Here is a 13588-nt window from a genome sequence, read left to right on the forward strand (position 1 = left end):
AAAAAATAAGTGTAGTATGTAGCATCCAGTTATTACAAGATGAACAGTTATCTCTTACAAAAGATAACTGAATCTATACTACATAAAACCAGTACAAAAGCAGACGTCTGGGAAGATAGTACCCAACTTGATTAGTGAGGCTAAAGGAGGACAGGATCTAATCACAAGACAATACCAAATTAACATTGGAGAGTTCAGTATTTAGTGGTTTTCTACATTTCAATTGTCTCTTAATCTTATTAAGGCTACTTTCAGGTTTCCTGTTTACAAATTCAAGATATTCTGGAGGTGATCTCAACATATTTTCAAAAATGTTTCCTATTAACAAATATTGAGCACCTGTGAAGTATATGGCAATGGTAAGATTATGTAGATCCAGTAGTGAACAAAGTCTCTGCCTTTATGGAGTTAACATTCTAGTGGACACTTAATTTTGGCATGTCCACCATGTTGTAAAAGGCCTGAGAAAAATCTTACTCTAACACCCCTCTACTAAATAACATTTTATAAAGGTCAAGGTTCTGACTAAAGCCCTTGCTATGCTAATCATAAAGACTGTTTTGTTGTCTTTGGACCACTGGGACAAGAGAAGCTATGGCTGAAACACTGACTTTAGTAATTTTTTGAGACTTGATAATTGGAAGAATTCAAATGACACGAGTCTTCACAAGAATCATTTTATGGATTTTTTTTCCTGTGTGGATTCTCTGATGTTCTTACCACCCCCATTATTTTTATAGGATTTATCGCCAACATGGATTCTGTGATGAATTGTAAGATTTGATCGCCAACTGAAGCTCTTACCACATATCTCACATTTATAAGGTTTTTCCCCAGTGTGAACTCTCTGATGAGATTGTAGTTGTGAAGACCGACTGAAGACTTTACCACACATATCACATTTGTATGGTTTCTCTCCTGTGTGGACACTCTGATGAAGCTGAAGACTTGATGCCTGACTGAAGTACTTACCACACTCCCCACATTTATATGGTTTTTCTCCCGTGTGCACCCTCTGATGCATGTCAAGATTCAAGCTCCACTTGAAGCCCTTCCCACACTCATCACATTTGTATGGCTTTTCTCCAGTGTGGACTTTTTGATGGGCTTGAAGATGTGCACTCCGACCAAAACTCTTCCCACACTCTTCACATTTGAATGGTTTTTCTCCACTGTGGACTCTCTGATGGGCCAAAAGATTTGAGGCCTGCCTGAAGACCTTCCCACACTCCTCACAATTATAAGGTTTCTCTCCCGTGTGGACCTTACAATGAACATTAAGGGCTGATCTACGACTGAAACCTTTCCCACATTGCTTACATTTGTATGGTTTCTCACCCTTATGGATCAGCTGGTGAATCTGAAGTCGTGAGCTCTGATTGAAACCCTGCCCACACTCCTCACACTTAAAAGGTTTCTCTACACTGTGGGCCTTCTGATGGATTTGAAGATATGAACTTTGACTGAAGCCCTTCCCACATATCTCACATTTGTAGGGTTTCTCTCCTGTGTGGACCACTAGATGAACTTGATAATGGGAGTTCCTCCTGAAGCTCTTCCCACACTCACTGCATTTGTATGGCTTCTCTCCAGTGTGGACTCTCTGATGGGCTTGAAGATTTGAACTCAGAGTAAAGCCTTTCCCACATACAGTACATATGTATGACTTCTCTCCAGTATGGACTCCCTGATGGGCCTGAAGACTTGAAGGCCGACTAAAGCCTTTGCCACATTCCTCACATTTATAGGGTTTTTCTCCTGTGTGGACTCTCTGATGAATGTAAAGATTTGAGCTACAAATGAAGCCCTTACCACACTCCTCACATTTGTATGGTTTCTCTCCTGTATGAACTCTTTGATGGGATTGAAGATGTGAATTCCGACTGAAACTCTTACCACATGCATCACATTTGAATGGCTTCTCCCCAGTGTGGAGTCTCTGATGGTCCTGAAGATGAGAGGCCTGACTGAAGGCCCTCCCACACTCCTCACAATTATAAGGTTTCTCTCCCGTGTGGACCTTACAATGAACATTAAGGGCTGATCTACGACTGAAACCTTTCCCACATTGCTTACATTTGTATGGTTTCTCTATCACGTGGACTTTCTGATGGGTCTGTAGATGAGTGCCCTGACTGAACTCCTTACGACAGTCATCATACTTAAGTTTTTCTCCCACATGTACTTTCTGATGAACAGGAAGAACTGGGCTGTAACAGAAGCCTTTTCCACGTTCAACACATGTAAGAGACTTCTCTCCTGATTGTAACTGCTGATGAAGACCAAAGCTGGAGAGATCACTGAAGGATTTTTTACACTCATTACACTGGTAAGATTTCTGTCCTGTGTGAATTATGCTATTCTGATCAAATGTTGAAATCTTCATATTGTCTTTTTCATAATCATTGGGTCTATAAGACTTGTCACTTTTGTGTACTCTATGATCATCATGATGTGAAATCCAACTGATGGGATCAACACCCTTCTTACATTGATATAATTTATTTTTTATGGAAATTTGCTGATCTCTGTTCAATCTCTGTGACTCAGTCAGGAATGTCTTCCTCCAAGAATCCTGGGTTCTCAAGATAGGAAACTCTGGATTTCCAGTATCACTGGGACCATCTGCTTTATTTACTGTATAGTTCTCATCTTCGGAAATTTGAATAGACAGTTCTGCTCCTACCTGGCAAGGGAAATCACCTTGTTTGTGAAATTGAGAATTATTGATCATGGAGTCTTGACACCTGGTTAAGTCATTTGCAATTTGTTGCCAGATTTGCCAGCAAGAAAGCTCTTCTGATTCTCTGTCTTGAATAGTTACTAACTTACTTTGATTTTTCTCTCCTGTAAGGACAAAGAATTCAGAGAGATAGACAGTGAATTTTTTTGTTCAAAGATTTCAGATTTCACACTGAGGACAGATTAAAAGACTTTAAAGAGCCTCAGGATAGTTCTGCTCATCTTTTTCGACACATTTGAAGTTTCTGGTTTACATACTGACAGACACCAAGAGATGGTCCACCAAGCTCCCAATTGCTAAGCACTAATGAAATCCATTTAAAAACACAACTACTGACATACTATCTAAATTTTTAATCCCATGTCTTTCCTACCATAATATGGTATCAATAAGGAAAAACATTTTGTAGTGCTCACAGGTTTACAACCACAGCCCAGAAGTTGCTGCGTGGCAGTTATTAATAGTCACTCAAGGAATGTATGCATGTATGAATCCTTGTTTGGCTTCTGACATTTCTTTTAAACTTCAAATCCAAGTTTAAGTTTGAGCCAGGTCATAGAGCAAAAGAGCTTTTACAAGTAAGGTATCTGAGATAGAAAAAGAACTGGAAAGTACAGTTTTGCTGCAAAGCTGAAAAGCTGTACCTGAGGTAGGGGTACATACACCAAGTGAGTTATTGCTGAAGAGAAAAATCAAAGGTAATAATCACTTGGGGTGAAAGCAAAGCATGAAGACCTATGCACTGGATCCTTCTAAGGCTTTTGCACTGAGTCAAAATTGGAAGGCTAGCAAAGAATGCTGTTTCTTTGAAAGCTAGGTATGGAAAGTTTCTGGATGTAGATATATTTGTCTTTAACAAGAATGTTTTCCAAATTGACAAAGTGGTCTATTAGTGAATCGTGAAATAAATTTAATAGCTTGTGATATTTAGGAAAAAAAACAGATAAAGTATCATATCAGAATAATCACAAGCACTAATGGTGTCATTACATAAAAGGCCTTCTAAAGACATACGTATAAGCCTACACAATATAAATGTTTGAGAGGCAACAATGTAAGATCCATTTCTTTTTATGAGTGTGGACTTTGGAAGAAGCAAATGGGATGCCAACTGTGCAAACTTTTAAAGGAAAAGGCTAATGCTCATGTCCTGACTTTTAGTTTTACTTTTTCTTTCCTGATACAATGGATAAGGAAATCGAATTTTATTCCCTTCTATGGGGGAATACCTAAGAAATAGAAATAAAAGTCCTTATTTTAAAATATTCCCTCCCCGATGAATATGCTCTGCTACAAATACTCAAAGAAAGTCGTAAGGAAAGCACGTTATTCAGTTTGGTTACAACTATGACACTAAGTTCCCTAAGATACGGGTCAACTTGTACAGACAGGCAAACACATGCAAATATACAAACACAGACACTCATACACAAAGAGAAATTAAATTAGGTTAGGCATTCATTGGAAGACAAAAACTATTTTGCAATATCCCTTATTTATGCTGATTTGTTCACCACCTATTAGTTAGCTCCATGGAAGACAGATTTCCATTAACTCATTTATTTATTCAACTAATATTTATAGTGTCTCTGCCATGTACCAGGACTATTCTAAGTACTGAAGAGACAGCAACATATAGATAAAATTCCTCCACTCCTGGAGATTACACTCCAGTGAGGAGACACAGGTGGTAAATCACTAAACAAAAGCATATATGAGGTGATGATCAGTGCTTACACACAATATAAGGCAGTGCACAGAGAGTAAAGGAAAAGACTGTGTTTTTAATAGGGTGGTCAGAGGAGGCCTTTCTTATACTACTAAAACTGAGCAAAGAACTGAATGAAGAAAAGATCAGAAGGCTTATAGGTGAAAGATTATTTCAGGCAGAGAGAAGAACACACACAGGGCTGTGATGCAGAAGCATCCTTGATAGGTCTGAAAAGCAAGAGGGAGGACAATGTGGCTGGAATTCACAGAAAGAGAGAGAGTATAGAAGATATATTTAGAGAGGTAGTAGGGGATGAAGAGCACACCATGTAGGACTCTGTCAGTCACATTAAGTGGATTTTACTCTATGTAAAATAAGTTACAGATAATTTTGAGCAGAACAGCAACATAGTCTGACACAAGGTAACAAAAACTCACTGTGGCTGCCACTTAGAGAACAGACTGTAAGAGGAGAGGGGTAGGAGTAGGGCAAGCGGTATGAAAGGTGTTGCAATAATCCAGGAAAGAGATTTGGCAATTTGGACCAGGTGACGACAACAAGGCTGACGAAAAGCAAAGCAGATGGACAGTTAACTATAAGAACTCACAACTGTTTGGTTTTTACCTAAATTTCTCTGTCTTTGGGTTGCTGTCGTCATTATCCAAAGCTGCTCATTTCTTTCTATAGGTGTTACATCTTGTTTGAAGGGTTGATGCCCTGTGAAAATGCCAAATCACAAGTTGAAAATGAACATATTAGAGTTAAAATACACTGGAAATCTGAGTTGCAACTGCATATTCAAGACACTGAAAGTAGTGTTTTTCAAACTTTTATTTAAATTGTGACTCAGTAAAGAAACACCATTTATTGCATGACCCAGACACACATGCATAGATACATATTATGAAAACCAAGTTTGAATAATCTATTTTTAACTATTGTCTGTTTTCATTAAATCTCCTCCCACTGGTTCTCACATCAGTCAAGAAATTGGCCAGAGTTTTTGCTGCAGTGTGTGCCATTCTTCCTAAGGAGTTCTAGTATTTTCTACCCTATTTTATTTCACTGAAATCTGCTGGCAGTATTCAATAAATTGGTTTTATAATTCAATAATGGGGCAGGTGTAAAATATGAAAAAGAATACACAAAGCATAGCAGTATTCTGTTCATTTATAGTTCTTCTATAAAACTATAGAAAAACAAATGAAAAAGACCTAAAATATTCTGTTCAGAAAGACCAGAAACATCCGGTGTCTCTGCATCCCATAAAAATTTGGAAAGTCAGGTTTCCACACTCAGGGAACCATTTCAAGGGCCACAAAGCCTTAAAACTCCAAGGTCACAAAGATACTCCAGAGGGAGGCTGTCCTCACCCACTGACAGCAGGTTCCTAAAATTCTCCACCATCACATCTCGGTACAGCTTCCTCTGGGCAGGGCCCAGCAGCCCCAACTCCTCCTCCGTGAAGGCCACAGCCACGTCATTGAAGGTCACTGCTTCCTACGACAAAAACACATGACCTCAATCTTACAACCAATGTCCACTGGAAGATGGGTAACATTGAGAAGGTGAAGAGAACAGTTGCAAAGTTGTTCTGGATGCCGAGCCGTTTGTAGATTTCCCAGCCCTTCTCCTGTCTTGCCAATGCCATACACTGACTTACCAAAAGTGCTGCTATGAAAAAGAAAGCTTTGTGTATTTACTGGATGCTCTCAGTGAGTACTCTTATGAGGGAATTTCCTAGAATTGTTACCTACTGAACCTAAAACATTGCCAATTTCCCCAGAAAGGTTTACCAATTTAGTCCCAACAGTGTTTGATAGCACCTGTCTTCCTACTGAGGTGTGAACCAAGTGAGCAGTGTTACATGTGGAAATAAACCTAAAGGGCATGTCAGGTTTCTGAATGAAAGACTCTTTCTCTCTGTCCTCCTGTCTTGGTCTTTCACTTGAATATAAAACACTGATCCCGGATCTTTAGTTTTCCATGTGAACTTGAGCAGGTTCCTCATTTTTCACAATCCCTTTTCTATTTATGTATAAAATGAAGGCAAAACAAAGAACCTCCTCATAGTTGCTGTGAGGTATCAATATAGGGGCACAGTGTAAGTGCTTGGCAAATCCTTTCCTACCACTAGGCATTTAAATTAAGGTCACATATTACTTTGACTAAAAAAATATTCAAAGGGAGAAAGACTAGTAAACACACAGGGTATGGCTGAGGCATGGGGAAGACAGAATCTAGCTCTTGGAGTAAAAAAAGTCTAATATTTTTTCTGTGTGAAGCAGTTGTTAAATCTTGACACACTGTGCCATATTTGAATATTCTATCAAAAAACATCTGCAGTACCACACACAAAACATATCTTTTCAATTCTGAACACCTAATGTTACAGATTTTAAAAGGCAGTATTTTTCAAAATTGATTTTTTCAGAAAAAGTTAAATGCAAGAAAACTAACACTGTAGTTCCTAAAATAGTAAAAATTCTACACTAACTAAATGTCCATATAGAGAGAATAATTTAAAAACTGGATTACATAAATTTGATAGAAATATAACAAAAATGAATCATATTAAATTTAAGAAATATAAAATTATATCTATGTTTTGAATGCAAATATATAATTATGAGTACATACAATGAAGAGATTGCAGAAATAAGGTATTTGTCATTTCTATTAATTTTTCCTTTTTCTTTTTTTTTTTGAGATGGCGTCTCACTCTACTGGCCAGGCTGGAGTACAGTGGCACAATCTCAGCTCACTGCAACCTCTGCCTTCCAAATTTAAGTGATTGTCCTGCCTCAATCAACTGAGTAGCTGGGATTACAAGTGTGTGCCACTACACCTGGCTAATTTTTGTATTTTAAAGACGGGGTTTCACCATGTTGGCCAGGCCGGTCTCAAATTCCTGACCTCAAGTGATCCCACCCCCTGCCTCAGCCTCCCAAAGTGCTGGGATTACAAGTGTGAGCCACTGCGCCCACCCATCATTCTATTTTTTTCTACTTTTATTTGTAAAATAAAAATGATGAAATAAAACTAAAACCAAAACCAGCTAAACTTAAACAGGACAAAATAAGCACCTAGCACACTCAACAGGTCCTCAAATGCCTTGACTCTTACTTGAAAAAGAAAAACCTGGTCCCATCTCTAAGTACTAAAATGGTATTTTTAACAGGTGGGAAAGGCAAGCTCTACTCACCTGGAACATATTCATTTTTAATTCTTCCTTCTGGGGAAGTGCAGAGTCCTAAGAAGCTGAACGAGGAAAGAAGAGAGAAGTAAATGAAAACTGGGCAAGTATGTTGCTAATCCACGTGGCTGCTCTTTAGGAATTAGCAAAGGTGTGTGCTTCTTGGGGTAGCTGCAGCTTTATGTGGCTTTTAAGCAGATTATGACATGGATCCTAGATATCCATCTACCCCTTTCAGTAGTAGTTCAGAACCAGGCTAACCACACAGTGGCTTCACTGCCCACGTGCCTGTCATTCCACCCTAGTAATTCTTATTCTGAGTATGGTATAAATTGAGACAATATAAGCACAGTAGGCTCTGGAATTGATATGCAAGGGTTATAATCCCGACAGGGTACTCACTGAAGTATCACCTTGGGGAAATTACTAACATCTCTTTGCCTTACTTCTGTCATCTACAAGAGGTAAATAACAACAGTACCAACCTCATCGGATTGCTGAAAGGTAGAAAGCTCTTACAACACAGTCAGGTACCTTATTTCTTTGCAATTGCAATAAGTAGAAGATAGTCTATGGTTTGAAATTACCCTTAAAAATATAATTTCCACCAATAGAATATTATAAGATAGCTGGAGTTCACAGGTGTTGCTATGCCACGTGAAAGTCTTACAACTTCTGAAAAACATATTCTGTCTTTCCAATAATTTGCTAACACTGAACTAATAAAACCTAAGATACTGCAATTAAAAAACACAGTTTGACAATCCACACCTAACTTAAATTAAAAAGGCAGGAACCTAGCCAGACACAGTGGTTCACACCTGTAATCCTACTAGCACTTTGGGAAACCGAGACAAACAGATCACTTACAGTCAGGAGTTGAAGACAAGCCTGGCCAACATGATGAAACCCTGTCTTTACTAAAAAGACAAAAAGTAGCTGGACATGGTGGCATGAGAATTACTTGAACCCAGGAGGCAGAGGTTGCAGAGAGCTGAGATTGTCCCACTGCACTCCAGCCTGGGTGACTGAGACTCTGTCTCAAAAAAAAAGAAATAGGAGGAACATTACTCTATATTGTTACAAATAAAAGAATGTGTAATAAATAAATAGGTGACAAGAGAAAGCTCCTATAGTAAAACAGATAAACTAATAAAGGTAGAATGAAAGATAAGTAAAACATCATCAATAGATGCTAAAAACTGGTGAAAGTTTGGTGAGGAATAAGATGGCTAAATAGTCTCAAAGTATTAAGTGCAAAAGGAAAAAGGTAACCTGGCAGACATTTTATCCAAAAAAACAAAGTTGAGACCACTAGTGGGACAAACCCACAAACCAACATTTGACTTCTCCTATGATGCACTGAGAAGGATGCCTACTTTGATGGCATCTCTGCTGACAATGCATAGCTTGAATTTAATCATGAATAAATATTAAGGAAACAAAAAAAAGAGCATTTTACAAAATAATTTCTCAATACAAAGATATCAAGAGCAAAACAGAAAGCCTGAGGAATCATTCTAGACTAAAGGTGACTAATGAAACAAAAACAGTGCAATGCATACAATTAGATGGGAAACTCACCTGGGGGAAGAAATGACTTTCAAAGTCTTTAATGGGAAAATGGAATAAATTTAAATACAAACTGTGGATTAGATAACAGTAAGTTAGCAATGTAACTAATTTCATTTTGATCACTATCTCTACCTTGCTCTCAAATGCTTCAGCAAAAAGACAAAAACAAAATGTAAGTATGACAAAGTTGTGAAAGCAAAAAGACAACAAAAACAAAAACAAAAAAAACTTCTTTGACAACTAACAGCAGCAACAGCCAGAACCTGGTGTTTTCAATTTGTCAACAAGAATGAGACAGGTCTACTCAGTGATCATGGTGAAAAAGAAAAAAACAAGACAGCTTATAACACAGACAGAAATACATTCTACAATGACAAAAAGAGCCAAATAATTGCCTCTTCCATCTAACATGACCACTTTGTTATTAGTAACAACTCCAGTCTCATTATTTCCCCACCTCCTACATAAAAATTAAAACAGTCTGATCAAATTGCTGCTGCTTCTCGACAGCATCCAATCCAGAACAAACCCATAGCCTAAAACTCTCCCCAACTCAGCTAACATAAACCAAAATCCTATAACCAGGCCCCTGCTAATTGTCTCCTACCAAGACACCCCATGCATGTGTGGGCTCCTTGGATGCAGCAAGCTAAAACAAACTTAACTGTCTTCGGTTACAGGTATGTTCCTGGTAATATCTGGCTGATGATGGTCATTAACAGAGCAAACAGGCAAAACATAAACAACTGATGAATCTGGGTGAAAAGCATATGAGATTTCCTTATACTATTATTTTTGCAGCTTTTCTGTAAGTTTGAAATTATATTTAAAAAAAAAAAAAAAAGTTGGCTGGGCATGGTGGCTCATGCCCATAATCCCAATACTTTGGGAGGCCGAGGTGGGTGGATCACCTGAGGTCAGGAGTTCGAGACCAGCCTCACCAACACGGAGAAACCTCATCGCTACTAAAAATACAAAAACATTAGCTGGGCATAGTGGCGGACGCCTGTAATCCCAGCTGTTCAGGAGGCTGAGGCAGGAGAATCACCTGAACCTGGGAGGTGGAGGTTGCAGTGAGCCAAGATCACGCCATTGCACTCCAGCCTGGGCAACAAATGTGAAACTCTGTCTCCAAAAACAGAAAAAAAAAGAAAAAAAAAGTTAAATTAGGAAACAGTCATTAATCACAATAATAACGATGACGTGATGATGATGACAACTATGGCAATAATATCAAATGTTAAATTAACAATAACTAGGTAGCTGATCTTCCCACCTCAGACAGAAGGCCTCCAGAACGAAAGACGGCAAGGAATCTACTCCCCAAAGCCTGGGAGAAATAGATCTTTAGGACTCTAAGTCCCTCCATTGTGACTCTAGACTTGCCAGCTGCCTTCTACTCATGTCATGGTTTTTGCAAAGAAACTCGACAGTTAATATTTAGTGGGAAAGAAAAATCACCGGACTGAGTAGGGTTCTCGTATGGCCAGCTCATCTGGCAGGGTCAGTTTTATCTGTGACATCTGGCAGGGTCAGTTTTCTAGTCCTGAGTTTCCAGATAAGACCTTTTCCTGAGCTTCTCAAACTTTAACTTGCACCTTAATCGCCCTGGGATCTTGTTGAAATGCAGATTTCTGGGTCCTATCTGCAAAAATGCTAAATCAGAAGGTCCTGGGTAGGGCTCAAGAATGGGTGATGCCAATGTTGCTGCTTTGTGGACCACAGTTTGAGTAGTGTTGCATTGTACTCAGTCCCGCCCCCCAAAAAAACCCCTAATAAACAGAAATACCTACAAGAAAAACTTGACAGAAAGGCACTAAAACTATAGTTGTTATCTTTATACCCTAAGGTCATGGTGAATTTACATTTTTAAAATATATTTCTGTATTTGCATGATTATGTGTTACCTCTATTATTTGAAACAAATGAAACTAATAATTGAGAAAACTTTTTTTTTTTTGAGATGGAGTCTCGCTCTGTCGCCCACGCTGGAGTGCAGTGGCGCCATCTCGGCTCACTTCTAGCTCCGCCTCCAGGGTTCACGCCATTCTTCTGCCTCAGCCTCCTGAGTAGCTGGGACTACAGGCGCCCACCACCACGCCTGGCTAATTTTTTTATTTTTTTTATTTTTGGTAGAGACAGGGTTTCACTGTGTTAGCCAGGATGGTCTCGATCTCCTGATCTCATGATCCGCCCGCCTCGGCCTCCCAAAGTGCTGGGATTACAGGTGTGAGCCACCGTGCCCGGCCGAGAAAACTATTTTTAAAAACTCTTTTCTTTTTTTGAGACAGTCTTGCTCAGTTGCCCAGGCTGGAGTGCAGCAGTGTGATCTCAGCTCACTGCAAACTCGCCTCCCGGGTTCAAGCGATTAGCCTGTCCCAGCCTCCCAAGCTACTGGGATTACAGGTGTTTGCCACCGCGCCTGGCTAATTTTTTATTTTTAGTAGAGATGGGGTTTTGCCATGCTGGCCAAAATGGTCTCAAACTCCTGGCCTCAAGTGATCTGCCTGCCTCAGCCTCCCAAAGTGCTGGGATTACAGGTATGAGCCAGCGCGCCCAGCCACTATTTTTTAAAATGAACAGAATAGCCCAAACCTTGAGTGAAGTCCCAACCTATTTCCACATGATACTAGCCAGTTGCCTATGGCTGATGGAGAACATACCAAAGAAAACTCAGGTCTAGACTCAGACTGTCTCGGTTTCAATGCTAGCTCTGCCTCCCACTGGCTGGGTGACTATTACCAAAAAAGTTACGTTCTTATGTCCCAGTCTCCTCGGAAAAAGAGTATCACTTCACAGAGCCACTGTATAGTGGAAAGGTGTTCATTTATATAACCCCTTAGAATGGAACTTAGCAACTAACGCTAAATTATAATCACTTCTCATGCCCAAATACATGACCCACACATTCTGATTTACGTGAATAAAACAAGAATAGTAACAAGTCTTACTCACATGGGGTTCTGCTGCCTCCTCCTCTGTGCAGTGCTTTTTGAGAAGTCAGGGCTGGGGAAGAAAAAGGGGCTGTGAAATAACTAGGATTGTGTCTCCATTCCCGATACATCACAGTGGCATCTCCCAGTACCAGTCAGAAGCAACCCTCTCCTTCCTAAAAAGAGGTCAGGAACAATCTAGCTTCATGGGCTCAGAGGAGTTCGCTACAAAATGGGAGTTTCTAGGGAAATTTTAGTAGTATTGGTAATTCACGTGCCAGGCAGTTTTAAACTTTTTGTACTACCTCGTTTTCTCTCAAAACATTAGGAAGGTATGGCTTTTATTTTCCTTCAGAACAACAAACGAAGGCACGGGGATTAACTAACTCGCTCAGTGTGATACTGTATGAAGTGGTAGGGCTGGCTCATCAGGTGGGGGAGTCACAATGAGGGAGCCAACAGCCCGAGAGACCTTCAAACCCGACGAAGCATCACCGCACGAAGCCAGTACGCCCCCAGTGCAAACAAGCTCCGTCGAGGGAACGCAAAAGAGCATCCTAGCCCCCCAAACCTCCGCTCTTTGCCGCTACTCCTTTTTATCTCCAAACAAAAGACCGCTAGTTGTTGACACAAGCGCATTTCGGGGAAGTTTGAAAGGTTCCCGAGAAGCTGACCTGAATCACCAGAGCCAGGGAAAAGATGGCTGCTACGTCGTCTTCCTGGGCGGAAGTGCTTGCAATTATCAAAAGCACAGGGACTACACTTCCCAGAATTCCACAGCACTGCCTTCCTGGAGCCGGAAGTGCCTACAACTACCTGGAACGATTGGACTGTAGTTCCCAGGAATCCAGGGGAAATGTTTACAGTCTTACTGTAGCTAAGGTATGTGCGATTACGCGGAGCTCCGGACTACATATCACAGAATGCTAGAGTTAGGGGAAAAACAGAACAGTACCGCCCTCCTGGACTACACTTCCGGAATGTCCAAGCCTTCTGATGTGGAAGTACCTGATGTGGAAGTACCTTCTGATGTGGTAGTACTCAACTACCTTGAGCTCCTGGTTTTCATTTCCCAGAATCCCTCACTTCTCTTTAGGTATTATTATGGTCTGAGTGTTTTATGGCCCCCACCAAATTCATGTTGAAATACTAACTCCCAAGATGATGGTATTAGGAGGTGGAACCTATGGGAAGTGATCAGATCAAAAGGGCAATGCCCTCATGACTAGGATTAATGCTCTCTTAGAGGTGGCCTGAGGGAGCTCCTTTGCCTCTTTAGTTATGTGAGGACACAGCCAGAAGGACCATGTATGACTTAGAAAGCAGGACCTCACCAGACACTGAATCTGCTGGCACCCAATCTTGGGCTTATGTGCCAGCAATTCCACTCCTAAGTAAATACCCAAGGGAACTGAAACATGTCCACACAA

The 13588-nt window shown here is 40.2% G+C and overlaps 1 protein-coding gene across 4 annotated transcripts; it reads right to left on the minus strand.

The window, feature by feature from the left end:
- Positions 1–667: 667 nt before the first annotated feature.
- On the minus strand, positions 668–13343 carry ZNF226 (zinc finger protein 226). Of its 4 annotated transcripts, none has more exons than XM_033224809.1 (6): positions 12833–13342; positions 12181–12231; positions 7660–7715; positions 5828–5954; positions 5079–5171; positions 668–2847 (listed from the first exon to the last, which is right to left on the minus strand). In XM_033224809.1, exons 3-6 carry the CDS (start codon positions 7672–7674, stop codon positions 674–676), a joined length of 2409 nt encoding a protein of 802 aa, XP_033080700.1. In that variant the 5' UTR covers positions 7675–7715; positions 12181–12231; positions 12833–13342; the 3' UTR covers positions 668–673. The 4 variants fall into 4 exon arrangements, with proteins under 4 accessions (XP_033080700.1, XP_033080702.1, XP_033080704.1 ...); XM_033224811.1 differs by having other exon boundaries at positions 12730–12844; XM_033224813.1 differs by lacking the exon at positions 7660–7715 and having other exon boundaries at positions 12833–13343.
- Positions 13344–13588: the final 245 nt, after the last annotated feature.

This window comes from Trachypithecus francoisi, unplaced genomic scaffold (assembly GCF_009764315.1).
Source record: "Trachypithecus francoisi isolate TF-2019V2 unplaced genomic scaffold, Tfra_2.0 Lachesis_group12, whole genome shotgun sequence".
Classification (NCBI taxonomy): Eukaryota; Metazoa; Chordata; class Mammalia; order Primates; family Cercopithecidae; genus Trachypithecus; species Trachypithecus francoisi.

Excerpts from the sequence above, each read along its gene's own strand:
- ZNF226 (XM_033224809.1), bottom strand. Across the intron at positions 5,172-5,827 it reads TAGGAACCTGCTGTCAGTGG|GGCATCAACCCTTCAAACAA; the intron begins GTGAGGACAGCC and ends GCATTTTCACAG. Across the intron at positions 2,848-5,078 it reads CCAAAGACAGAGAAATTTAG|GAGAGAAAAATCAAAGTAAG; the intron begins GTAAAAACCAAA and ends TTGTCCTTACAG.